The following is a 27,970-nucleotide window of genomic DNA, read 5'->3' as shown; positions in this document are numbered from 1 at the left end:
TCAAATGCAATGCTATTTATTTTTTGTTGATTTTCACAGGTGATCCTTTGATGTTGAGTTTGTCCACAAAAGCATTTGATCTTCTTCCATGTTCAATGGCTGGACTTTGATGCAGTTTCTCCCTGAGAAATATACATGTGAACATTAATACCATTTTTTAAATGGTCATTAAAAAAATCAGTACAAACATGATACCACTGTAATTTAAGGTGAGTTTTATCTTAAAGGTTCCTTAATAGCTTTGAAAAACATATGGCAGAATATTTCACTTAACATTTAAGAAAGCAACGGCTGCTTTTCTGAGATAGATTTAACTGTTTACCGTTGAACCATGCTGTCCAACATGGTAGCCACTAGCCACATCGTTTACATTTAAATTAATTAAAAATAAAATAAAATTTAAAAATTCAGTTCCTCAGCTGCATTGTTTACATTTCAAGTGTGATTCAATAACCACATGGGGCTACTGGCTACCATATTGGACAGTACAGATGCATAACGTTTTCGTCATTGCAAAAAATAATTTCAGAAAGTTCTATTGGACAGTGCTGGTTTACAGAAAATGCCACTGATAGGCCATAAATTTATAGATCATCTATAAAGAGCATGCTTTTCTCTAACCAGGACCTAGATTTCATAGTCAAACTTAGCACTGTTAGGTTTTTATCAATAAACTTTTCAAAGTGAGACAAATATTATCTAAAATTAATATGAGAGCAAGTTTTCTAAAGAAAACATTGGGGCTCTAAATTCCTAAACAAGTATTTTAAAATAAAAGATGCTAGTACATGAAATTCTGCACAAGTCTTCTAATTTACTTGGTACCCACTTGTCGACCGCTGGTTCTGAGAAGGCTTCCACCTTCTGCAGCAATTCTCCACTCTCTTAGAGCCTAGAACAGATTTCTGTTTTAAGGCCTACTGAGCCCTCTCTCTCTCTCTCTCTCTCTCTCTCTCTCTCTCTCTCCCTTGTCTAATTTTCAGTAGGAATTAGGTAGTGTTTTCAATTTTTCCCCCAGAGTATCAAATAAAATTGTAACTCTAGAATATATACTAAATGTGTCAAAATCTCTATAATCTCTATAAAAGTGTGGTATTAGCACGTTCATATTTCGCAGCTATTCCAAACGGTAATTCCAAAGGAGGCTAAAGTTTTTGCAAAACTCTTCCAAAATATTTGATATTTAATACAGATACTGTTACATATTATACAAGGGTCTAAAAATCTTTTTACCATTAAATGCTCAATTTTGACTTGTTAGGGAAGTTTTGTTCAGCCTTTTAGCTACAGTTCCTCTCCCCTTACCATATCCCTAAACACCAGTATCTTTACCTGGTATGAAATGTATGACTCCTACTCTATCCAGATGAAAATCTGTTTCACAAGAATAACTGCATTATAGTATATTGCTTTACATTAGGAGGATTTTAGCCCCATTGTCTAAAGCATAATTTGCTAGTGAGGTACTAGTCATATAATCCTAAAATACTATTGGTTTTCAGATACAAATTTAAATTTGTGTTGGAATACTCAGAAATAATATAAAGTTATTACATCTTTCACAAAAGATATTATTGAATACAAACAACTTGGATGTTAATCAATACTTCCTGATAACAGAGGTAAAATTACATAACTTCTAATTTGTCTTTAAAAAACACAGCTTAGTTTAGAAATAACTTTTACCTTCTTTTAAGTTCTCGGGATCCTGAATTCTCATGACCAATGCTTTGCATCCTAGAGTTTTCTAGATTGTGCCATTGTCCCCTTGGTTGGTACTTCAGAACCTCATTTTGCCACTCATCGTCAAAAGCATGAGCATCACCTACATCCAATATCAAAATAAAGGGGTAAGTATTAAGGTATCAGCTGTCAGTAATTGCCTTGCTCCCCACACATTTCACTCTAGCCTGGTGTTTCCATCAGCCTAACCTTAAAGTAGAAGCAGGAAACTGCTTCAAATAAAAAGGTCTTTGGCTCAGAGTAATATTTCCTTTTCTCTTGGTTAAGAGTAATATCTCCTTTTCTCTATTCTTGTTGATAATTTGGTTATGGATGATCTGGTTTTTCACACACCTGCCTGGATATCACATTACTTATCCAATGGACCCCATGACCAAGCGACACTAACAGGCTTTCTTCCTGGGTCATCTTATGGTGATGCAGCTCTTCCTCTTACTAGGAGGACACTCCTCCTGTGCCTAGCACTTCCTGTCCTCAGTTTGACCTCACAAGCTTCTTTTTCATTTCCTGAGACAGGTTACTCATCTGACAATTCATGTTGTTATGAAGTAGGTAATCTAAATTCCATAATAACAATAAGTAAATGATAATACTTGTTCTTTCAGATTGCCTTTATAATAATGTGTTACTTTACTAAAATTTTCTTCAGTATGTTCATTATTGTGAAGTACTCAATATGACCAAATTACAAAGGTTAAAATTAAAGAGAGGTTAAGATGTTGTGGCTTCCATCTCATTGCATAAGAATAATTTTACCCAGCTCCAACCTTAAGAGAATTTCTTTTTCTAAAATCATATAATTTAAACACTTTACTATGATAAAACATTTTTATTCAAAATATTTTCTAAAAACAGGAAATGAATACAGCTTAAAAACTATAATGAAAAAAGTTAGGAAGTCTTAAATGAGTTGAAGAATGAACATAAAATCTAAGGAATGGAAAGATTTACTTGATATGTATGTGATTTATTATCTAACAACACCAGAAATTTAAATCTTATCTATACAGAAGCCTAAGTGCCCAACAATACAGAATAGTTGAAATAAATTATGGCCAATTCATGATAAAACTTTTAGGTAACCATCTAGGATGTTTCTAAAAAGTAACATCATAGGTGACTGTTCACAACTATAGTGGGGAATTAAAATAAGCACAATATAAACTATATAGATAGTAAAATACAAATTTTGAAAAACAGTATGTGTGATTGTATGTTTATATATATCAGTACATAAAACTATTAGGAAGAAATACACTAAAACATTAATAGTAGTTATTTGGGGTTGGAGTTATTAATAATTTTAATTTTCTTTATACTTTTTTATACTTTTCAAATGTACTTCTTTGATATCAGAAATAAATAAAAACTCGATTTCCTACTGATAGTCTCACTAAAAAACAATTCAAAAGATTCCATTTTCCAAGTATAAAACAAAAAAATAAATGATACTCAACATTAACAAAAATCACTATAAAAAACAGATCTACAATGAAACACTGAAACCACAATTTTATTACTATTTTGATAACGTATTCTCTACACTTACAATTCATAAGCTGTCTGAAACATCATCATATAAAATGTTTCTATAAAAAATATTTACCAAGTTCTACTGGTACAGCTGCTATTTTAACTTTGAGAGGAAGAATGCTATTTTCTCTGATAACTTACTTTCATTCATATTGATGAACTCTTGATTGACCTCTTCATCTCCAGTCTTCTTGTTCTTTGACTTTTTAACGACATGAGCTCGGTCACGGAGGTGATGACCAACAGCCATTTTTTCTAGTCCACTCTCAGAATCTCTCAGTGCTCTCCTAGTTTCCTTTACCTGTGAAAATGATGAAAATAAAAATTAGTTATTATTTAAATAAATATACACTATAAACTCCTCAGAACCTGTTTACCTATAGAGGTAAGAATATAAATCTACTGCTCTAAAAATAATGGGTACTCAGTTCCACTACAAACTTGTAGTAAAATTATGGTAATAGTTCTCTGATATTTCCTGAACTGCTTACAATTAAAATGTCTAGGACAAATAGAACCAATATAATTATTAAAACAAAGAATAACTTAATTATATTAAACTTAGTGCCTTCAACACTGTCCTTGACAATTAATAGATGGGAGTACATACTAGCATTCCTACAAGAAAGGGCAATTAATTATTCAGCACTCATGAAATGACTTATATATTCTATTTTCATTTAAGTCACCCGTTAGACAGGCAAACCCAAATTTTCTTTACTATAAGTACTAACAAGGAAGTGGAGAAATGGGAACTCATACCAAAGTCTGTGGGAGTTAATTGTCTCAATCACTGTGTGATAATAACTTGGTGATTTCTAGGTAAGGATGAAGACACACGTCTCCTCCAATCCAACAATAGCATTCCTAGCCATTTTGCAAGAGGAGACAGGTATAAAGATGAATAGGTGAAAAATTATAATTTTATAATTATAAATATCTATCAATAGAAAAATAGATTTAAAAACTGTGGTATATTCATATTTTAGACATTTATATAGAAGTTAAAATAAGAAACCAGAGCTACACATATCAACTTGAATAAATCTCAGAAGCAATTACTGAGCAAAGTCAAGCTGCAGAGGACACGTGCAGTATGAAACCATTTATACAAAGTTTAGAAACCTGTAAAATAATTCACTGTATTGTATATGAAGCATACATAAGTAATAAAATTATAAAAGCATGCATGAAAATGATAAATTTCAGGTACAGGCATACCTTAGAGATACTGCGGGATCTGTTCTGGACCACCGCAATGAAGGGAATATTGCAATAAAGTGAGTCACATGATTTTTTTGGTTTCTCAGTACACATAAAAGTTATGTTTATACTATACTGTAGTTATTAAGTGTGCAGTAGCATTATGTCTAAAAAGGCAATGTACATACCTTAATTTAGTAACACTGTATTGCTAAAAATTGCTAACTATCATGTGACAACACAGGGTTGCCACAAACCTTTAGTTTGTTAAAAACACAATTTATCTGTGAAGTGCAATAAAGTGAAGCCCAATAAAATGAGGTATGCCTGTATAAGAAAATGGTTCTCTTTGGGGGATGGAGAAAGGGAAAAGGAGGAGGAGGGAGGAGTATATTGGAAGCTTTAGCTGAATCTGTAACATCTTTGATTAAAAAGAAAGCAAAACAAGGGACAACTTAAAGTAAATAGAGAAAAGTGTTAATGATTTGACTAAACTGGATTGAAGGAGTATGGGGTACTTATATTATTCTCTATGTCCTTTCTGTATACTTGAAATATTTTATGAGTTAAAAAATCATTTACTTCAAATAGAAACTAAAAGTAGACATTTATTTCATGAAACAAAGACTTCTTATAGTGTCTATTTACTTTGTCAACATGTAAAGCTATATTAAACATCCATGGATATTAACATGAAAAAAGGCACCTGGGGCAGGGTGTGGAGGTAGGTGGGAGAGACAAAGAATGCCTTAAAATAAATAAATAAATACAGTTAGTTTTATTGCTTTTCACACTGACCTGTGTTTTCTCCCCTCATCCCTTCCACTGACCAGTACCAGGTCAAATTTTAATAGTTAAAATTTGATAAAGGTGATCTATGATTCCACAACTTTATAAAGTTCCAAGAAAATACTTACTCCTCCTGGAGCCCTGCGGGTTTGAGTTGAGGCCTGGAAAACCTTTGGTGGTTCATCCCCTACTTTGGAATAAGTCATAACTGAGGAAGAACTAAACGAATGTCCATTTGGATCCGTTGAAAGGTGACCCTAGAGGTAAATATAAATTGTAAATCCAGTGAGTTCAGTCAAATACGAACAAATAATGTCAGAGGATTCAAATAAAGTAACAACACTAGCTAGAAGTTCTACTAAAGATAGTACATATGATCAGTATGATGTCCAAATGGTACCCCCATGAAGGCCCTAACCTCCTTCCATTTTAGGTACCAATTCACACTCTCCTTGTAAGGAATAATAAATGACAAGTGATTCATTTAGAAATCCTCAAATCTTTGAGGTCAAAGACTTGTGGCTTAAATTTATAGATGCCATGCCCTGAAGCATGTAATACTTTTATAGCCAGTGGTTGAATTTTGTGTGCAATTTTGCCAATGTTGAGCCAATTAGCCATATGCCAAGAAGTTTTATACCTTCTGTGGGTACCAACTGCTACATTTCTAAAATCATTAATAATGTCCTAGATTTGGACATTCTGAAATGATCCTTAGATTTCAAACTGGATGACTAAAATAATATGGGTGGTCTTCATACTGAATCAAGTTATTTTGATTAATATCATGAGTAGAAAAGTAAGAGTATTAGTACTAGTTTAAAAGTGTTTGGTCTGTATGAATCTAATCCAGTGCCTAAATATCATTCCTGAAATTTCTATTTTCAGAGTTATTTTTTTAACGCTAAAACTTAATTTGTTAGATGCTACAAATCTTTTTAAGTAGACAAGTTATACATAAAAAAATCTAAATTCATATAAAACATTCATTTACAATAGTGATCTTCAGCAGAATAAATGTTTTTGAAGTTGAATGTTTTTATTTTGAAAGTTTAATTAATGCTGTTTTTCAAACTTGCAGGTTCTGAAATCACTTTGGTAGGTTGTGACCAGGATTTTTAAAATATGAAGTAAAATAGAAAATATCAGCACATGCTGTAAACAGTATGATTATTTTCTCATGAAACTTTTATTTCAGGTGTAAAATATATACAGTACACAAGTACTGCCATGATGTAAGATATATTTTTCAATCACTGTGGACCATGGTTAGAAAAAGGTTGAAAGCCACTATAATATAGGGTACCAATAACTGGAAATAACAGTCTCATCAATCTTTTAGTACTTACAAAGTTTCTTTGTAATTCCTGCATACTGTTTCGCATATTTAACATCATTCGGTCCATTGCCTGAAAAGGGTTGACATCTGTACGCTATAGGATATTAGGAAGTATGTTATTAACTATAAGCACAACACAAAGGAAGCAAATCAACATTCCCAAAACAGCTGAAATTTTTTTTTTTTTTTTTGCTGGGGGTCTCATGCAGTGATCGACCAGGCAAAGATAATTTAAGGACCATATAATGAAAGTGATTTGTTAAAGAAGAATTTGAAGCATACACAAAATCCTAAACAGCCAACATACAAATGGTTAGGGAGTTGTAACACTATAAATACATGCATACATACATGTGTATATATCCATACATATATACATGCAAGAACATATAAATACACACACACATAAAATTCAACTTGTTCATAACATAATTTGGTTAATATTTAAATACTGAGTGGTGTGTCCTTGGCTGTGGGACAGCTCTAGCATAGACTAGTCTTCCAATTTTTCCTTCTTCCTTCTGGATATCCTACCAGGCAAATAAATAAAACCCGAGTATAAGATGACAGTGTTCCTTCCAGCAGTTCCACATGGATGATAGAAGCTGCCTCTGGAGTAATCAGCCCTCCTTTCCATCAGACTTGGACCCAGGTGATATAGGTTGATTCACTCCACTAACAGTCCTTGGATTTGCTGCCTACCACTGCTGGCTCAGTAGGGCATACCCTTGAAGCATGAGGTATGCTCCTTTATTTTATTTATTTATTTTAATAGATCTTTACTGGAGTATAATTGTTTCACAATACTGTGTTAGTTTCTGCTGCACAACAAAGCGAATCAGCCACATGCACACATATAGCCCCATACCCCTCCCTCTTGAGCCTCCCTCCCACCCTCCCTATCCCACCCCTCTAGGTGCTCACAAAGCACCGAGCTGATCTCCCTGTGCTATGCTGCTGCTTCCCACTAGCTCTCCGTTTTACGTTTGGTCGTGTACAAATGTCGATGCTACTCTCACTTCGCTCCAGCTTCCCTCTCCCACTTCGTGTCCTCAATTCCACTCTCTTATTTCTACGTCTTTATTCCTGCCCTGCCACTAGGTTCATCAGTACTATTCTTTTTTTTTTTAGATTCCATATATATGTGTTAGCATACGGTATTTGTTTTTCTCTTTCTGACTTACTTCACTCTGTATGACAGACTCTAGGTCCATCCACCTCACTACAAATAACTCAATTTCGTTTCTTTTTCTGACTAATATTCCATTGTATATATGTGCCACATCTTCTTTATCCATTCATCTATAGATGGACGTTTAGGTTGCTTCCACGTCCTGGCTATTGTAAATAGTACTGCAATGAACATTGTGGTACATGTCTCTTTTTGAATTATGGTTTTCTCAGGCTTTATGCCCAGTACTGGGATTGCTGGGTCATATGGTAGTTCTATTTTTAGTTTTTAAGGAACCTCCATACTGTTCTCCATAGTGGTTGTATCAATTTACATTCCCACCAACAGTGCAGGAGGGTTCCCCTTTCACCACACCCTTTCCAGCATTTATTGTTTCTAGATTTTTTGATAATGGCTATTCTGATCAGTGTGAGGTGATAACTCATTGCAGTTTTGATTTGCATTTCTCTAATGATTAGTGACGTTGAGCAACTTTTCATGTGCCTGTTGGCCATCTGTATGTCTTCTTTGGTGAAATGTCTATTTACGTCTGCCGCCCATTTTTTAATTGGATTGTTTGTTTTTTGATATGGAGTTCCATGAGCTGTTTGTATATTTTGGAGATTAATCCTTTGTCTGTTGTTTCATTTGCAAATATGTTCTCCCATTCTGAGGGTTGTCTTTTCGTCTTGTTTATGGTTTCCTTTGTTGTGCAAAAGTTTTAAGTTTAGTTAGGTACCATTTGTTTATTTTTGTTTTTATTTTCATTACTCTAGGAGATGGGTCAGAAAAGATCTTGTTGTGGTTTATGTCAAACCACATAGATGGTTTGTGTTTTCCTATGTTTTCCTCTAAGAGTTTTATAGTGTCTGGTCTTACATTTAGGTCTTTAATCCATTTGTAGTTTATTTTTGTGTATGGTGTTAGGGAGTGTTCTAATTTCATTCTTTTACATGTAGCTGTCCAGTTTTCCCAGCACCACTTATTGAAGAGGCTGTCTTTTCTCCATTGTATGTTCTTGCCTTCTTTGTCATAAATTAGGTGACCATATGTGCGTGGGTTTACCTCTGGGCTTTCTATCCTGTACCATTGATCTATATTTCTGTTTTTGTGCCAGTACCATACTGTCTTGATTACTGTAGCTTTGTAGTATAGTTTGAAGCTGGGGAGCCTGATGCCTCCAGAGGTATGCTCCTTTAGAAGAACAGTTAAGAATTCCTCCAGAACAGTAGTTTCTTAGCCAGGAGTGATTTTGATCCCAGGGGGACATTTGGCAATAATTATACTCATTTTTGTTCATCACAACTGGGGAGGGTATATGACCGGCATCTAGTGGTAGAGGCAAGGGATTCTGCTAAACATCCTACAAAGCATAGGACAGCTCCCCAGAACAAGAATTATCTAGCCCAACGTGAAAGTAGTGGTGTCAAGGCTGCACAACTCTGCTCTAGAACGAGCTGCTATTGATTTTCGGTTTTATCACTGGAACAATCACCAGGAATCAAAAAGTGAAGCACATATTCTAGTGTGTCACCCCAAGCATCATCTACTATTATAAGGAGTGTTTAGTTCAAGGAACTCCCCTGCTCAAGCAGGAGGAGTGTTTTGAATCCTGTAAGGCACTGTTATTCAATGCTGGTATTTCAGCCCTTCTGGATATTCTTTTGCTTTGTGCCAAGCTGGGACCTCCTTTTACATAAGTTATTTCTATAACATAAGTATTAGTCATATCCTGTTGTCAGAGATATATTCTTCTGTAATACTTTTCTTTACTAACTTTAAAATGAAGAACTTACAGTCAAGGAATTTTCTCCATCCTCATGTCCCGTATGGTTACGAGCTCTTCCTCTGCCATCAGAGATGCTGAACAGGTCTCTTCCAAAAGGTTCAGAAAAATTTCTCATCATCTGTCGCATACTTTCTTGGTGTGCCATAAAAGAATCACTGTTGAAAATACATATAATCATGTAAGAGTAAGTGCTGGAATTTAAATAATAAGTAGGCAGCTTAATACTACAAAGAATGATCTTGGGCTAATACGCTTGTTAAAGAGACAAAAGAAGAGTTTAGGAGAATAGAATTATCTCATAAAGACCCACTATTCATGAATACAAAACTTGTTCTGTTTGTTATCTACCATAATTCACTTATGTATAATAGTAAAAATATACCTTTATTTATCTCATTGTATGAAATTGATAAACACAAAGTAACACATCTCAGGTAGCTTAAGCCAGCACTAAAGGAAATGGCAAAAAAGGACTGAAAAATATTGCTACTAGGTAGAGGCCACTTTGGGCAGTCTACATAAATTCTAGTGAGAGCTAATAAAGAATGCTGGCTTGTTTATTTTTTAACTCTTATTTATTAAATATGAGCATTGAGAACCATAGCTATGTTATGAATACCATAAAAGATACAACATTATTTTTTAAAAAACAGGTTTTTTCTGTCTTAATGTTATGGAGTTGTAAGAGTTCTTTATATATTCTAGACATCAGGCTTTTATTATATATGTCTTGTAACTACTTTTTGCCCCAATCTTGGACTTGCCTTTTCATTTTCTTAACATCAGCTTACTGAGCCACACAGCCAGGATCCTTTGTTAGGTCTTCAGTTTTCACCAGACTATGACCTTTGCATGGAAATTTTATTTCTGACTTAGTTTTCTATCTCTGCCTTTCATCTTTAACTAACTCCAACTCCTATGACATTTTACATATCTCCATAAGCGTCTTTTGTTTTTAGAAGATGAGGAATAAGTAGAATACAAGTTCCGTGGCTTCTTGTACCTCAGTTTCAACTGCTCTAGAATAAGACCACCTATCTAAGAAACCTATCTAAGAAACACCACCCTCAACTGAGGTTTGTGTTATGCCATAGAAGCTTATATATATATATATTCATACCATCCCAAACATAGTCTCAAAACTTGGTGAAAATCTATAAAACATTTTCTCATGATGCAGAAACAGACCTACTTATTTTTATAGATTTGTATTAATTTCCTTCCCAGTCATTAGATGAAACTACCAAAATTGAGAGAATAAGGGCAGTTTTAAATGTGTTAGACACTGCTCTTTGGGATGTAATATGTATTAGTTATCTATTGCAGCTTAAAACAAACATTGATTATGTCATAATTTCTGTTGATTAGGAATCTAGGAGCAGCTTAGTGGTTCCAACTCGGGCCCTCTTAGGCTGCAATCAAGTTGTGAGTCAAGGCTGTCGTCATCTTAAGGCTTGACTGACGGAGAATATACTTCCAAGTTCCTTCACGTGGTTGTTAGCTGGTCTCAAAAATCTGCCCCTAAACTCACTCATGTGGGCCTCCCCACAGGGCTGCCTCATAGTGTGGCAGCTGCTTCCTGCAGAGTGAGCCACCATGCTAAGAGAGCACACAAGCAGAAGCCACAGTCTTTTTAAAAACCTAATTTTGGAATTGATATCCCATCACTTATATTCTATTAGAAGCAAGTCTGTAAGTCCAGCCATACTTAAGGGGAGGAATGGTTTACATGAGGGCATGAATACCATTGGGGCCATCTTAGAAGCTGGGTACCACACATATAAATTAGTGAGTTCATTGGTTTATCAGAGACTAGATAATCAAGTTTATAATACACCTAACTGAAATTAAGTTCAGTAATATTAGAACATTTTGTAAAAAAAAAAAAAAACTACAAATAAATCTCCCATGTTAGAAGATGTAAAATAAAAATGGAAGCCTTTTAACTTTAAGACAGGAAATTTAGAAGGTATTGTAGAATAATCAACACAATTTACTCTTTTATATGATACTCCCCTCAGATTGTCCACTTCTGACTTTCTATTACAATTCTTCCCTTCATGTTTTAAATTCTACTTATTCCTCATCTTCTAAAAATAAAAGATGCTTATGGAGATATGTAAAGTGTCATAGGAGTTGGAGTTAGTTAAAGATGAAAGGCAGAGATAGAAAACTAAGTCAGAAATAAAATTTCCATGCAAAGGTCATAGTCGGATGAAAACTGAAGACCTAACAAAGGATCCTGGCTGTGTGGCTCAGTAAGCTGATGTTAAGAAAATGAAAAGGCAAGTCCAAGATTGGGGCAGAATTGGCTAGAATCATTGTGTTGGCAGGGCTGTATTCCTTCTGGAGGCTGCAGGGGAAAATCAGTTGCCTTTTTCTAGCTTCTAGAGACTGCTCATGTTCCCTGGCTTATGGCTCCTTTCCCCATTTTCAAAACCTGCAGCATAGCATCTTCAAATATCTCTCTGATGCTTCCATATTTAAAAGACTCTTGTGATCAAATCGAGCCTGCCTGGATAATCCAGGTTATTCTCCTATTTTAAGGTTAGCTGATTAACAGAGTTAATTCCAACTATAACCTTAATTTCCCCCTGCAATGCAAAATGACATATTCACAGTTTTGGGGGATTGGGACATGGGCATCTTTAGGGGGGCATTATTCTATCTACCACAAATACATTCCTAAAATCACTTTATTTAAAGCAATTTCCAATTGTTCCTGTCAGTCTCCATAAAATAGTCTTCGAAGATTGAAAAGCTATAAAATACAGCTTGTGATTAACCTGGCACTAGTGTGCTGAAGGGGATTTCTATGACTGATGATGAAGACAATAGATTAAAGAACTTGAACCTGAATTAGGACAAGCCAAAAGACATCAGCTCTGAAAGCATCAGCTCTTGAAGAAGTATCTACCCCAATGGCAGCATTCTCTCTGACTAATGGCCTGATTTGTAACTATTATTTCTTGTTATAATTCAAGGGGACTTTTGAGGTCCTTTATTAGACTACTAAATAATTACAATTTTTAAAAAAGTAATTTATGAAATCCATGCCAATGCAAACTACCTTCTGTTCTTAAAGTACCAAAGAAAGGCTTCTGTTATACTTTCCCTCCTCCTCCCCCAAACACTTTCCTGATACTTTTCCAGCTACTGTCTCCTTTCCTTAAGCACTTAAATCTTCCAATAGTCATCTATACTTGTGTCCTTTACTTCCTTGTAGCTCATTCCCTTTATTTCTTTACAAATGCCTTTTCCTTCCCTTCACCTCTGCGTTAAAACACCAATGATTCCCTTAACCTTCCAATTACTGAAACCCAAAGGTCATCCCTAGTCCTTGAATTCTCCGCAGCATCCGGAACTTTGGGGGCAATGCACTGTGCTCAGCCTTGTTTGATAAATTTCTCCTTTAAATTCTCCTTTCCTTCTCGCCCTTGATGGAGCTTCCTTAGTGTCACAGATAGATTACTGATGTGTCAAAATGTTGATACCTCATCCTGGCGGCAGCCAGGTGGGGCCTGAACCTGCCAAAGTCCCTGGCGCTGGTTACCTCCAGCTTCTATCAGTCTCTCCTCCTTTGTACTCCAAGGTGCTTTGCAAATATTCTCTAATTGTGAATGACGTTAAAATGCTGAAAAGCACTGCCCCTTAAAGACATACTTCCTCTGGGCTTTACCTGGTCTTCTTTTCCCTGCCCTCTGGGCATTATTTCTTTTAACTTGACCATGCTTAAAAGTCACCAGAGGTATCCATTAAAATGCAGATTCCTGAGACATACGCCCAGGGATTTTTGATTCAGTATATCTGGAGCATGGCCCAGTAATCTGCATTTCAGCAAGCATTTCAAGTAACCCTAATGCAGATGTTCCAAGGACCTCAAATGAATAAACACTATCATCTGTCCTCTTCAACCACTTTATCAGGAACTCTAGTTCAATTTCTGCTTGTTTTGATGCAAACGGTCTCCATTTATTTAACAAATATATACTGAATACCTATGTAGAAGGCCCTGTGCCAGGCAGTGGGTATAGAGCCCTGAACTTTGGAGGGCTAAAATCAATTTCAACTTCCTATTGGCCAGGAGGTTGTAATACTTTTTGAAGTACTCAGAGTATAAATTACAATGATAAAGCAATTATTGAACATTTGCCCATTTCTATCCAACTAAGTCTGTGTTTACTGAAGTATAGCTGATTTACAGTATTATATTAGTTTCAGGTATACAACATAATGATTCAATATATTTATAGATTATACTCCATTTAAAGTGATTATAAAATACTGGCTATATTCCCCGTGTTGTCCAAGACATCCTTGAGGCTTATTTATTTTACACATAGTAGTTTGTACCTCTTAATACCCTCTCCCCGCCTTCTTGCCCCTCCCTTGTGCCCTCTCCCCACTGGTAACCACTAGTTTGTTCTCTATATCTGTGAGTCAGTTTCTGTTTTGTGATAGTCTTTCATGTGTTTATTTTTTAGATTCCACATATAATGATAACATACAGTATTTGTCTTTCTCTGACTTATTTCACTAAGCATAATACCCTCCAGGTCCATTCATGTTGTTGCAAATGGCAAAATTTAATTATTTTTTTATGGCTGAGTACTATTCCATTATACATATACCACATCATCTTTATTCATTCATCTGTTGATGGACACTTGGGTTTCTTCCATGTCTTAACTATTAAAAATAATGTTGCTATGAACACTGGCGTACATGTATCTTTTCAAATTAGTGTTTTCATTTTCTTTGGATATATACCCAGGAGTGGAATTCCTGGATCATATGGTAGTTCTATTTTTAGTTTTTTTGACGAAACTTTGTAGTGTTTTCCACAGTGGCTACACAAATTTACATTCCCACTGACAGTGTACTAGGGTTCCCTTTACTCCATATCCTTGCCAACATTTGTTATTTGTGAGCTTTTTAATGAAAGCCATTCTGACGAATGTGAGGTGATATCTCATTGTGGTTTTGACTTGCATTTCTCTGGTGATTAGTGGGATGTTGAACATCTTTTCATGTACCTGTTGGCCATCGTTATGCCCATCCAGTGAATTTTTTTCCTAAAAATTCTGCATTTTTCACTTCTAGAATTTCTATTTGGTTGTTTTTGTTTTATAATTTCTCTTCCTCCACTGAGATTTCATATCTTTTCATTCATTGTAAACATATTTTCCTTTATATCATTGAGCAAAATTATAATAATTGCTTTAAAATCCTTCTTGGTTAATTCCAACATCTGGATCAGTTTGGAATCAATCTCTATTGATTATCTTTTCTCTGGAGAATGGGTCGCATTTTCCTGGGGTTTTTTTTGGTTTTTTTTGTCAAGTAATTTTGGATTGTATCTGTAAATTGTGGCTATTACGTTTGGGAGTTATATATCTGTTATATTCAGGAGTAGTGTGGGTTGCTGTTGTTGTTTTAAGCAGGCAGTTATTCTGGCTGGCCTTAATATTAAAATTCTGTCTCTTGAGTGGCAGCTCAATTCTCAATTTAGTTTTTATTCTTGGCTGAACTGCTTTATGTCTCTCCCACGTATACAGGTGTAAGGCTCAAATGGAGACTTGTGCAGAATTTATTAACAGTTCTTAGAGATCACCCTCTCTGATTCTCTCCCCTTTTGGGACTTCACTCCTCATTTTCCTGTGACTGTGGCTGCACTGAACTTTGAGCCTGGTTCTTAGCCAGACAGTTTCAAGTCTTCTATCAGAGTTTTAGCCACCCCTACATAGCACAGATCAAGCTTACCCATAGGCTACCATTGCTTTCCCTTCTTCCAACTGTTGAGTCACCTCCAGTGTATGTCTGATTTTGGTCATTTTCTAGTACCTTCTCCAGAAAGTTGTTTTTTTGTGTGTTTTATTCTGGCATTATACTGTTATCTGAAGGAGAGTTGGTACAACTGGAGCTTTCTTGGCTATGCTAGAAATGAAGGTCTCCTGAAGATATTAATCTCACATTCTATAGTTTTTTTTGTTTAATTAGTTTTGTTTCCTTAAATGTTGGTTCTTCTGTTCGGTTAGTGTAGCTTCTGTCTTTCATGATGTTAGTTTTCCTCAAATGTTTGCAGTTATTTACACATTTTGGACAAGATAAAGAAATAAATGGATGCAGGGACATGAGTGGTTAAAAGTATTTTAAGTGAGTTTATAGATCTGAATTAGGAGGGAGAAGCTGGAATGTGTGCTTAGTCCTACACTTTAGTTCAGTATTTGAGATTTCCTGTTTTAACCTCCTCCCCAAACCCTTTCAATCCAAGGCCTAATAGACTACTCTCTCTTTCTTCTATCAAATTAGCTTCTCTAGCTTTTTACAATTTTCTTTTATTTTTACTGTGGTAAGAACATTTCCTATGAAACCTACCCTTCTAAGAAAATTTTAGGTGTACAATACAGTATTGTTAACTACAGGCACAATGTTACACAGCAGATCTCTAGATCTTTTAATTTTCTCTTTCCTTCATTCCTGAGACACAGCACAGCAAAGGAGTACCTTGGGACCAATAATTTATCCTCCTAAAAAGGAAATGAGGGGAGGGTAGCGTGACTGTAGATTTTAATCCTCTCCATCATGCATAGTTATTTTCAATTACCTGCTTTAAAATAGCAACACAAAGGAGAAAAAGACGTTGGGGTTGGAAGGGAGCTACAGATTTGAGGAAGGGGAAGAGGATATAAAAGACAGATTGGCATTCAATCCATTTCAACTTCCTTTCTTTTTTTGCAGTACGCAGGCCTTTCACCGCTGTGGCCTCTCCCATTGCGGAGCACAGGCTCCGGACACGCAGGCTCAGCAGCCATGGCTCCCGGGCCCAGCTGCTCAGCGGCACGTGGGATCCTCCCAGACCGGGGCACGAACCCGTGTCCCCTGCATCGGCAGGCGGACTCTCAACCACTGTGCCACCAGGGAAGCCCCTCAACTTCCTTTCAATGTGCCTATTTATACTGCAGAAGCTCAAAAGGTAAAATTTAATTTCCTAGACCCCACTGCAGCTAAGATTCTGGATTTAGGTTCTGCCAATTATGGACAATGGATAACTGGAAGGTAGAGGTGTGGGAGAGTCTGTATGTACTATTACTTCTGTTTGTTGGTAAACATGATCACAGAGCTACATAGTTTTTCTGTAGCAGTATTAGCAACTAAGAGTGTCTCATCAATAGAGCTTTATGGGTATTGGGGGACAGGAAGTGAAATCCATTTCGCTGATATGGTTGCTAGCAGGTACACAATGGCTTTGGAGTTAGGAGTAGCAGCAGCTTCGCAATTTAGTGATTCCTAGCTTGGGAAGTGGCAGTTGCTTCCCCAGTGGTCTGGATGTGATGTGACTTTGAGGGTCATTCCTGAAAGTTCAACCTAGAGTCTGTTTCTTCAGCCATCACAGTGATTCTCTAAGCCATCTAATGCCCTGTAATAAATCACTTTCTGCTTCAAGTTGCTAGAGTAAATTTCGTTTTCCACAATATCAACGTAGGTGGGAAGGTTTACTCCTTTTATCTTCGTCAGCCTTAATCCCATTGCAGCATGTCTGAACAGTACTGACTGTTTCAACTATTTTATCATCTTTCTTTTATGTACTCTTCAATATTTTTTTCTACTTTCTTTCCTTTCCCTTGAAGGGAAGGCATAGGTTACCATTATTGGGAGTCAAGGGGAATTTTTTTTTTAATTTAAGTTAAAAATAAAGTCTTGCTATTTGTGTTAGCCCTCTTTATAAAACAAAGACTTTTGAAAATAAAATATCATACAGAAAATATTATTTGTCTTTTCTGACCAATTAGAAGCTTCTTGAGGAAAGGGGACACATCTCTCTTGCTCCCTCTACCGTACAAAATTATCTGGCCCACAGATGTTTCTGGACTGACTGATGGAACAATAACCAAAAAAGGATAGGAAAAGAGCCATTGAAGACTTTTCAGCACTTTAAAAGCATTCAGATGGAATATAATGCCACCTTTAAAAGCACAAGGCAGATATTTTTGTATTGATATAGAAGGATTAGCAAGATATGTAGTATATCTCCATTTATATTTTAAAAATTCATGTACATATGCTTATAAATGTATAGAATATATCCCTAGGAGGCTACGCAGCAAACTGGTCATAGTGGTTGCATTCTGAGAGGGTGGCTAGATGGTTGAGGGCCAAAGGTGAGAGAGTCTTTTTTTGTCTTAAATTATTTTATTGAAGTATAGCACATATAGAAAAGTGTACAGATCAATCACCACTGTACAGCTCAATGAGTTTTCCCATTTTTAAATGTACAGTTTAGTGTTAACTATATTTGCTTTGTTGTGAGGAGGGGTCTTTTAATTATGTACTCTTCTGTACCTTTTTGAGTTTTTGCCATAAGCATGTATTACACATTCCTAAAACACATTTTTGAAAATGTAAAGCACCTTGATACTTTATAAAATAAGGTATTAATTGCTGGATGTTGGATGTTATTAAATTTTAAGAGATTTTCCTCATTTGTTAAAGTTTTATAGTGCATGTATAAACATGGAAAATTGAAATGGGAAAAACGTTCTACAAAAGTTCTACTCTCACTAAAATGCTGTAAAATAAAGTACACCAATTTATTTCTGTGAAAACCCTACAGCGTGTCAAATTTCGGTATTCATGGTAAGATGTTACTAAATTTTTTGCTTCAATAAGTTAATATTTCCCATCTGTTTTCAGTTAGGCATTAGTTTTAATTATATACTAAGAACTTTACTCCAAAAAATATTGTGTAGTTCTGAAGTCTTCTTGCCTTAATTCGACGTGAACATAATTTCTGAAAATTGAATATAGAAATTTATGTCGAATGTTTCAAATGATTAAATTGATTCTACAATAACTGGTGTAAAGGTGAGTGTTTTTAAGTTGTCTAAAGGATTTCCAGCAGTTATAGTCTTCTACTCAGAAAGCAGTGCCATTTCCCAGGTACATGTGATGATATTACAAAGTATTAAAATAAAAAATAAAAAGATGAGGGCTTCCCTGGTGGCGCAGTGGTTGAGAGCCTGCCTGCTGATGCAGGGGACGCGGGTTCGTGCTCCGGTCCGGGAAGATCCCACATGCCCTGGAGCGGCTGGGCCCGTGAGCCATGGCCGCTGAGGCTGCGCATCCGGAGCCTGAGCTCCGCAACGGGAGAGGCCACAACAGTGAGAGGCCCGCATACCGCAAATAAAATAAAAAATAAAACAAATAAAAAATAGAAAGATGAGTATACTCTAAATATATCTAATAGGGAGGCTGTTTATGAGAGTGTTTCCTGACTGTTTTGTTCTACAGATCTGTTTACTCTTGTGCAGTATCAATTGTTTTAAAGGAAACTGGTTAAGTAGAGAAAGAAATATATTTATGAACGACAAATAGCAGGTCCTCTGCATACCTGACCGACACGATAATTTTCAACCACCCCTGCATTAGGACCACTGCTGGTCTGGATGATTGATCCAGATTCTAAAAAATTGTAACATGTCAGTACTCTTACTTCTTCATTTGTTCTCCTACTGTCACTCCCTTGTCCTTTACATACCAATCCACTTGCGGACATTGCCCTGACTACTTTCCAGCCTCCTTCCTGCTGACAAATTTTATGCAAAGTCATAAAAGGAAAGTGCTCTCCAGTGTGTGCAGGTTGAGAGTGCTCTTAGTGCAACAGAACACAAAAATTTCAACAGGAGTCCAAAAATTAAACTGTTCTTAACCAAATTAGTAACCGAATCTCTGAGAATGAAGAGTCTCTTTAGTTGAATGTTCAGTATTAACTACAGAAATGCACTTGTACTAAATTCATTTAGGAAATAGGATAAAATGAAGACACTAGAGCATTAGGTTTATTTAGAGATTATTCATATTTCATTCTTTCCAACTAAAAACAGACTCTAACATATTATGAATAATCAAGTAAAGATATTATACATACAATGAAGAAAAATATCATAAATAATTTTCCCATGAATTCTTATAGAATTTTTAGTTCTGGATTTTTGTCTTATTAATAGGAGTGATGGACATGGAAAATTTAACAGACTACTATTCCTAGACCTGCCACCTGTTAAAAGTTTGAGAATCACTATTTTAGCAGAATTATAGGCAACTAGCACTATGCGGAAGTTGTGACAATTTAAAAATTAAGTGGATCAATGGCACACAGTGAGACTAGAGGGCAGAAACAGAGTTTTATGCTTTCCCAAATCAAGACGTGAAGATCAAAAGTTAGTTTACAATTAAGGAATCAGAATTTGGTGTATGTATCTCCCTACTTTTTACTTAAAGAGACAGAGTTTCAAGTAGTTCTAAGACCAATAAATGAGTTGTCTAAGAAATAATTTCTAGTTTTTACCTTAAAAACCAGACTGTTCCTAAGTATTTCATATCTAGATGATACTCAATGCCAGATGATACCAAGAAATTGGAATTACTGTTAATTTTGTTAGATGTAAATATGGTATTGTGGTGATGTAAGAATACAACAATATTTTTCAGAGATGTATTTGGAAATACATATGAATAAGATGAGAAGAAGTCTGGAATTTGGTTTAAAACACTTTGGGGACTTCCTTGGTGGTGCAATGGTTAAGAATCCTCCTGACAATGTGGGGGACATGGGTTCGAGCCCTGGTCCGGGAGGATCCCACATGCCGTGGAGCAGCTAAGCCCATGCGCCACAACTACTGAGCCTGTGCTTTAGAGCCTGCGAGCCACAACTACTGAGCCCACGTGCCACAACTACTGAAGCCTGCGCACCTAGAGCCCGTGCTCCACAACAAGAGAAGCCACTGCAATGAGAAGCCCGCACACCGTAACGAAGACCCAATGCAGCCAAAAATAAATAAATAAATTTATTTATTTAAAAAAATATACTTGTTATACTTGTTATACTGTTACACTTTGTAGTATATATTCCAAATGTTTCATAAAAATCTTTAAAGAATAAAAAAGAAATAAAACTATGTAGAGTTAAAGGATTTCATACCATCTGATGTTTTTAAAATGGATGATTCAAAAGAGAGTCCTTTTGCTGAGATCTCTATACTCACTGGACGTTTAGAGCTTAGAATATGGGTACAAGTATGAAGATTAAAATGTTCATTCTAATTAATATGCAGTTACTTAAGAAAACCAGTCAACTTTCCCTTTAGATACGTGGATGACATTCAACTGCATGAAGAAGATACTTCAGGGAATACTGGTTTTGCTCAGTGAATAAATGAGATTAAATAGCTATTATTTTCCTATAGAAACATAACATTCAGTAAGATTTATTTTTCTGATTGCACTATAATTGGGTTAAAAATGCAGCAACTAAATGTGGCTCATTTAAAATGTTGCCCAGGTTTCTCTTTATTTAAATAGGAGTAGGTATATTTATACATACAGCAAATGCTAAAAAAATCTTATTTTTTTTATTGACATGAACAAAAGGCTGCTTGTTGGAAAAAGAATTAAGACAAAAGTGGGCTCACAGTCTGGCTTTTGCACCTGTATGAACCATTCAGGAAGAAACCTGGCTGGACTCTGAAGTGAGTTCAACTCATGTCTACCCAAAACAGCAACTGCTTGGAAATAGGACTTTAAGATTTCTCCTGTTCAAGCTTGAATTTTTTTCATTTTTAACAAAGGCAAAATCTCTTGTGGTAGCAAGAAGTTATTTTAATATTTTAAAAATTAATCTAATAGAGTTTGTTTTCTCAGGCAGGAAGAGTTTTTACATTTTTCTACATATTCATATTGTTCTCTTTTGAAAATTAATGTTTTGGGACTTCCCTGGTGGTCCAGCGATTAAGACTCCACACTCCCAATGCAGGGGGCCCAGGTTTGATTCCTGGTCAGGGAACTAGATCCCGCATGCAGCAACTAAAGATTCTGCATGCCGCAACAAAAGATCCCGCAGGCCATAACAAAGATCCCGCGTGCTGCAACTAAGACCCGGTGCCGCCAAATAAATAAATAAATAAATAAATAAATATTTTAAAAAAAGAAAGAAAATTAATGTTTCATTCTTCTAGGAAAATAAACTAGAAATATGATGACACTTTACAAAGCTAATACCCTATAAACTGGTAATACTGTGTACATAAACTGGTCTAAAGTAATAACTTGAAATATGGTTAAAGATGTATATGAAAAATATTCTTTGTACATTCACAGGATGCAATATTTTGCATCCACTAAATTCATGCTTTAAAGAATACCTAAAGACTAGGGAAATGCTTATGGTATATGTTGAGGAAAAGCACAGTATATTTATTTTTATAAATTTATTTATTTTATTTATTTATTTTCGGCTACATTGGGTCTTTGTTGCTGCACGGGCTTTCTCTAGTTGCAGTAAGCGGGGGCTACTCTTTGTTGCGGTGTGCAGGCTTCTCACTGTGGTGGCTTCTCTTGTTGCAGAGCACAGGCTCTAGGTGCCCGGGCTCAGTAGTTGTGGCGCAGGGGCTTAGTTGCTCCATGGCATGTGGGAGCTTCCCCTACCAGGGCTCGAACCCATGTCCCCTGAATTGGCAGGCAGATTCTTAACCACTGCACCACCAGGGAAGCCAAAACAGTATATTTATAACCATAAAGTTTGGTTCAAATTTTGGAGAAAAAAATTCATATACGGAAAATAGAAACGAAATACACCAAAATAATGATAGTAGCTAAAATCTTTGGTTGCATGATTTCCTTTACCAAATTTTCTACAGTCTTCAGATTTTCCATGAGAATGCATTTTCATTTAAATGAGGAAAAATTTACTTATACTATTATGATGGCCATACTACTTCTTTCAGCATTGCTGACACAAACCACAATCAAACAGAATGAAATTTGGCACCAAACATATGTTTTCTACTCCATTATATTTGCCTATCAGAAGCTAGGAAAAATTGTTGCCCCCTCCCCCAACAAAAAAATCTTAACTCCTAGATTGATTCTGGGTCTCTTGGGATAACCTCAACATAAAAGTGTTTTTTTTAAGGGCTGGTAATGTTTCACTTCAGAATAAGTTTTTTTTTTCTTTAAGATTCCCTCAAATATATATATTGTGTATATATATATATATATATATATATATATATATATATATAATATACATGTAATATATATATTTTACCAGAATTACAATTTTACTGGCCTGTACAAGAATATAGATATTTGTGCTTCTAAGTAAAAAAGCAGTACACTATTCTTTATTACACAAGGGTCTTAGATAACTGATATGGCAGTCCCATTCATCAAGGGAAATTCCTTCCTTCCACTATACATGGTAGTGGCATAAGCAGATTGCCATGGGTCTTTGATCACAAAAAAAATGTTTCCTAGTCTCAGTAAGGTGCATGGGTCCATAAAGAAAATAGATCAGATTATATATTTTCGACACTAGAAATAATACATACAACCTTCGTAAGAGAATCTTTTAGGGCATGGACCATGACTTCTACAAATTTATAACAAAGTCCATGGGGCTGGGCATATAGTAGAAAACTAAGAAATACTTGAAGAATGAATTACATTTCCATAGGCAATTTTATTTGCCTACTGTTTAGAAGCTCAGTTTAAAATGGTGGTGTGGCAGAAGGCTTTGATATTGTAAGAGATGTAGGAATGACTATGGCTCCTTCCCATCCTGTAGGTACTCCCCTACTTCTGTGTGAATGCTTACAAAGTCACTGATAGAACTAAGCATTATGATATGATCAGATGGTACCAAATGGCATTCTTTGACTATGTCATAATCGTGTTGTGCTCCTTGGCTCTTAACTCAATGGTTCGTACTTAACGAACCAAAGAATGCCCCGAACGAACAGTCTAGCTTATTTAATAAGGTGATTTTGTTTTATTTTCTGCCGTGGCAATATTCTCAATCAAGAAAATATCAGTCAATGCCTGTCTTGTATGTGTAATATATTCACTTTCAACTCAGTAAATAGGTCAAAGCAGTGTCCTCTGACTACCTCCAAAGTGCAAAACAAATAAATTTTTAAAAATTAAAAATAGAGATTATAGATATGTAAATTTTAGCCCCTGATAAGAGCGAGGAGATAGAAAAAGTAACATCCTAAGAATATATGCAGGGTTTCTTTAACCAAGGACTGGTCATCACAATATGGTGCCCACATGAAGAGTTTGGGTGACTTAAAGAAATGCTAACAGGGCTTCCCTGGTGGCGCAGTGGTTGAGAGTCCGCCTGCCGATGCAGGGGACATGGGTTCGTGCCCCGGTCCGGGAAGGCCCCACATGACGTGGAGCGGCTGGGCCCGTGAGCCATGGCCGCTGAGCCTGCGCGTCCGGAGCCTGTGCTCCACAACGGGAGAGGCCGCAACAGTGAGAGGCCCGCGTACCCCCCCCAAAAAAAAAAAAGAAATGCTAACAATTTACTATGAAAAATAAGGCTGATTTGCCTTATTAAAGGCTGTTTAATGTCTAATAGCTGATAAGTAGTAACATAGCTATTCTTTGTAGACTTGCACAATCAGAATTTCATTTCCGTAGCTCAGAAGATTCGAAGTTCATGTTTCTGTACAAAGCAGAAGTTTCCAGATTGTACTAAATATATGTAAACTTTTACATTTAATAATCAATGTTTTTTAGGGTGTAGGATAGGTGCCAAAACCATTTCATTCTCAAATTAATTTTTCTGTCCATACTTGCATATTTCTATTCTTATGAAAATGCAAACGGGAGGAGAAAATAGTATTCTTGAGAGATAACTGCATGCCAGGAAGTGCTAGCTTTTAGCCTTTGTGTTTTTAACCAGATTACAAGTATTATTTGTTTAAAAAGGTATATGTGAATGTATACTGTGAGGCAATTTTCACTGAAATAACTTCAGCTTTTAATAAAACAACGAACTTTAAAATATCACTTTTAAAGTTTCCCTTTAATTTTCTGATGAAACATTTAATATGTGCTATTATAGGAAGGTAAACATTAAAAATAAATATATTTGAATTCAAAACTAGATTTTGTTTTTTACTCAAATCTCTAAAGTGTTTGACAATTTGACACTGTATTTTACTAGTCCCAATTTATTTAATAATTCTAATTTTAGGGGCTTCCCTGGTGGCGCAGTGGTTGAGAGTCCGCCTGCCAATGCAGGGGACACGGGTTCATGCCCTGGTCAGGGAAGATCCCACATGCCGTGGAGCGGCTGGGCCTGTGAGCCATGGCCACTGAGCCTGGGCGTCCGGAGCCTGTGCTCCGCAACGGGGGAGGCCACAACAGTGAGAGGCCCCCGTACCGCAGAAAAAAAAAAATAATAATAATAATAATTCTAATTTTATACCCAAGAAGTATATACTTTTTGTCTGCCCACTTTTAATTAGTAAATTAGTAGAGTGTGCTTATTATTAATATCCCTGATTCCGAACTAATGAATTATTTAGAAAATGGTAGTATTTAAATTAGAAAGTGCCAACATCGACAATGGCACCTGTTGAATGCAAATACAGATCTTCCTCTACTTGTGATGGGGTTACATCCTGATAAACCCATCGTAAGGTGAAAATAACCGTAAGTCGAAAATGCATTTAATACATCTAATCTACCAAACATCATAGCTCAGCCTAGTGTACTGTAAACGTGCTCAGAACAGTTACATTAGCCTGCAGTTGGGCAAAACTATCTAACACAAAGCCTACTTTATAATAAAGTATTGAATACCTCGTGTAATTTATTGAATACTGTACTAAAAGTGAAAAACAGAATGGTTGCCAGTGATGGGTTATTCACTCTCGTGATCGTGTGGCTGACAGAGCTGAGGCTCACTGCCCCTGCCACTGCCTACCTCGTGACAGTATTGTACCACATGTCGCTAGCCCGGGAAAAGACTGAAATTCAAAATTCAAAGTATGGTTTCTACTGAATGTGTATTGTTTTCTCACCATGGTAAAGTTGAAAACTCTTAAGTGGAACCATCGTAAATTGGGGACCATCTGTAACTACTTTCAGCAATCCAGCAATCAACTAAATACCACATTAACTACAAGACAGAGTAAAAGACACCAGATTGTCATTAAACAATATCTCTTGAATACTTTCTACATGTCAGACATTAAAATAGCCACTAGGGAACCCAATGACCAGACACATAATGTTAGCAATAGGGATAATATTTATATAAAAGATGGTGGGCATGGAACCCTCTGTGTTCCTTAAGGTCAGTGGATGATTTAATAAGGAGTCTGTCACCTTTATCAATTCCTTATGCTTGACTTGTATTAAGTAGTGGATTCTCATTTTGTTTGGGGTTCGGGTAAAAGGGGTGGGTCAAATGACACATTACTTGAAATAAATATAAACTCACATTCTCTTTCTCCCTTGTCTCCCCTAATTATGTTTATTCTTATATTGTTAACTGTGGAGCAAAGAAATTATAAGTCCGTTTTATAAAGTTAATTAATTTTATCCCAGATTTCTATGATATGGCTGCCTGCATTTGAAGAAGGCTACAGAAAATGATGACTGAAAAACCTACTGACATGTAACTGATGGTCCTATCCATCCTAAGCCCATGGGAAGAGTGTTCTTTGATGTATGCCTACTATTTGTGGTCTGTTACTATTTCTGACCCTGACTCTTGGGTTCATTGCCTTTGCTCAGAAAGCGTCACCCAAGAGTTTAAATTACACTTTTGCTAGACGTTTTAAAGAAGGTACTAATTATACATTCATGGTTTAGTTTAGTTCATTGCTCTTTTGATATAATCAAAGACAATACAACTCAAAAGCTGTCTGTCATAATCTTCTTAACTGTCGCCCATTGTACTGATGTCACAATTACATAAGAGCCACTTCAACAGCTCAACTAATCTATGGATATATTTAGTCCCTACTCTCAGAGGCTTTTAAAAGAGCAAATCATAATCCAAAATTTGAAATGTGTTAAAATGACACTGGTCATAAGCGTCCCAACTGCTCCTAAACAAGTTAAAACAGCATGATAAATTTGCTGGAGTCCATACACCCCTTAATTATAATGAATAATCTTTAGAATAAAATATTAATCATTTAACTTTTTCTAAATTAAGCATTTCATCTTTCTACTGTTAATTTTCAGTTATTACTTTTATGTTATTTGGTTTTAATACAGTACAAATACATTTAAGCCAATATAATATTTTTCTTTAAAAACAAACAAAAAAATCGATGTAGTAAACTGTTAACATTTTAACTTTTCAAAAAGATGGTCCCCACACTGCATAGAGAATTTAAGTGATCAAAATAAATTAGGACAGCAAGTCAAAATTCAAACTGGCAAAACACTTGGGTAAAAAAGTAACACAAATCTTCCTGTTTTAGGGATCACTAGATTGTGTTATTACTTTTATATAATCGACAAAGGAAGAACTAAAGAAAAAACAAGACACAGCAAAACCCAGAAAATTAGAGGATAATGAAACAACTAATTTCTGGATGCCTTCGTCTTAAGGCATCATATTATTTCACTTGGAACCATTCACTGGGTTGGCACTTGTTTACCTGAGGTGTTCAGTGCACCTCTCTCTGCTTCCCTGTCCTATCTGTACTTTTGACAGAAAGAGGAGTCTCTCTCCAAACAAGGCTAGCTTTGTAACAAAGCAAGCAAAGGAAACAAACAGGGCACCTGGCAATTTCCAATCACTTCCAGGGAGAGACAGCAAAACTCTCCAAGTGTTCTTATAACTATGTATTATGGAAAATACTGCTTAAAAAAAAAGTTTCCTTTTTCGAAGACTTATTAAACATTCCCTGCCCCTCATCTGGAATAGAAGCAGGTGTGGAAAGGGTCCTGTAAGTATAATTCTCTGCAGAAGTTCCACCGAGAGGGCAGTTAACGTCGTCACCTGCAAAGCCTCTGCGGCTGCGAAGACGGGACTCCCAACACCAGAAGCACAGGGGTTGGGGGGCGGGAAGTATCCGAAGTCTGGCCAAGTTGAGAGCAGCCGGCACACGGGTTTGTTGGGCGGGGAAGCCTGCACAGACCTCCCCCCACCCCACGCCCGGCAAATTTCTCTCCCCTCCTTCTCACGTCCCGAAATCCTCCTCTCCTCTCCTTCACACGCCCCTAAATCTTCTCCGTTCCCTCTCACGCCCCCCAAGGCTTCCTCTCCCTCAAGCTGCCTCCTGGAGTCACTCGAATTCCCTCTCTCCCTCTTTTGAGTTTTAACTGACTCTTTCCCCTTAAGATAGCTCCGCTCAAGATCCCCGAGTTCCCGCGCAACCGCCGGCTCCCGGCCCGCCGACACTCACGAGAAGAAGGGATCATCCTCAAAGCTGCTGCTCAGCATCCCGAACATCCTGGCTCTGTCTCGGGCGGCGGCGTTTGCGGACAGATTGAAAAACGATGTAATGCCGCGGCCGCGACCCGAGCCAGCCGGCCCAGCACTGACAACGCTTGTCTCCCCGTCGCTAATGCCGTGCCCGTCGGGAAA

The 27,970-nt window shown here is 36.4% G+C and overlaps 1 protein-coding gene across 3 annotated transcripts; it reads right to left on the bottom strand.

Moving 5' to 3' along the window:
* Nucleotides 1-27,955, bottom strand: MLF1 (myeloid leukemia factor 1). 3 transcript variants are annotated; one of them, XM_081235251.1, is made up of 8 exons: nt 27,789-27,955; nt 9,575-9,722; nt 7,060-7,137; nt 6,618-6,701; nt 5,397-5,525; nt 3,418-3,577; nt 1,687-1,825; nt 1-122 (listed from the first exon to the last, which is right to left on the bottom strand). In XM_081235251.1, exons 1-8 carry the CDS (start codon nt 27,833-27,835, stop codon nt 17-19), a joined length of 891 nt encoding a protein of 296 aa, XP_081091377.1. In that variant the 5' UTR covers nt 27,836-27,955; the 3' UTR covers nt 1-16. The 3 variants fall into 3 exon arrangements, with proteins under 3 accessions (XP_081091377.1, XP_081091378.1, XP_081091379.1); XM_081235252.1 differs by lacking the exon at nt 7,060-7,137; XM_081235253.1 differs by lacking the exon at nt 7,060-7,137 and having other exon boundaries at nt 1-118.
* Nucleotides 27,956-27,970: the final 15 nt, after the last annotated feature.

This window comes from Mesoplodon bidens, assembly GCF_964165515.1.
Source record: "Mesoplodon bidens genome assembly, chromosome: 5".
Lineage (NCBI taxonomy): Eukaryota > Metazoa > Chordata > Mammalia > Artiodactyla > Ziphiidae > Mesoplodon > Mesoplodon bidens.
The sequence above is the reverse complement of the archived record's forward strand: the minus strand, read 5'-3'. Positions and strand labels throughout refer to the sequence as shown.

Coding starts and splice junctions, on each gene's coding strand:
- MLF1 (XM_081235251.1), bottom strand. CDS start 27,835: ATGTTCGGGATGCTGAGCAGCAGCTTTGAGGATGATCCCTTCTTCTC. Junction 5,526..6,617: donor AGGAATTACAAAGAAACTTT/GTAAGTACTAAA, acceptor ATTTACCTCTAG/GGTCACCTTTCAACGGATCC. Junction 1,826..3,417: donor GTTCATCAATATGAATGAAA/GTAAGTTATCAG, acceptor TATTGGATGTAG/GTGATGCTCATGCTTTTGAC.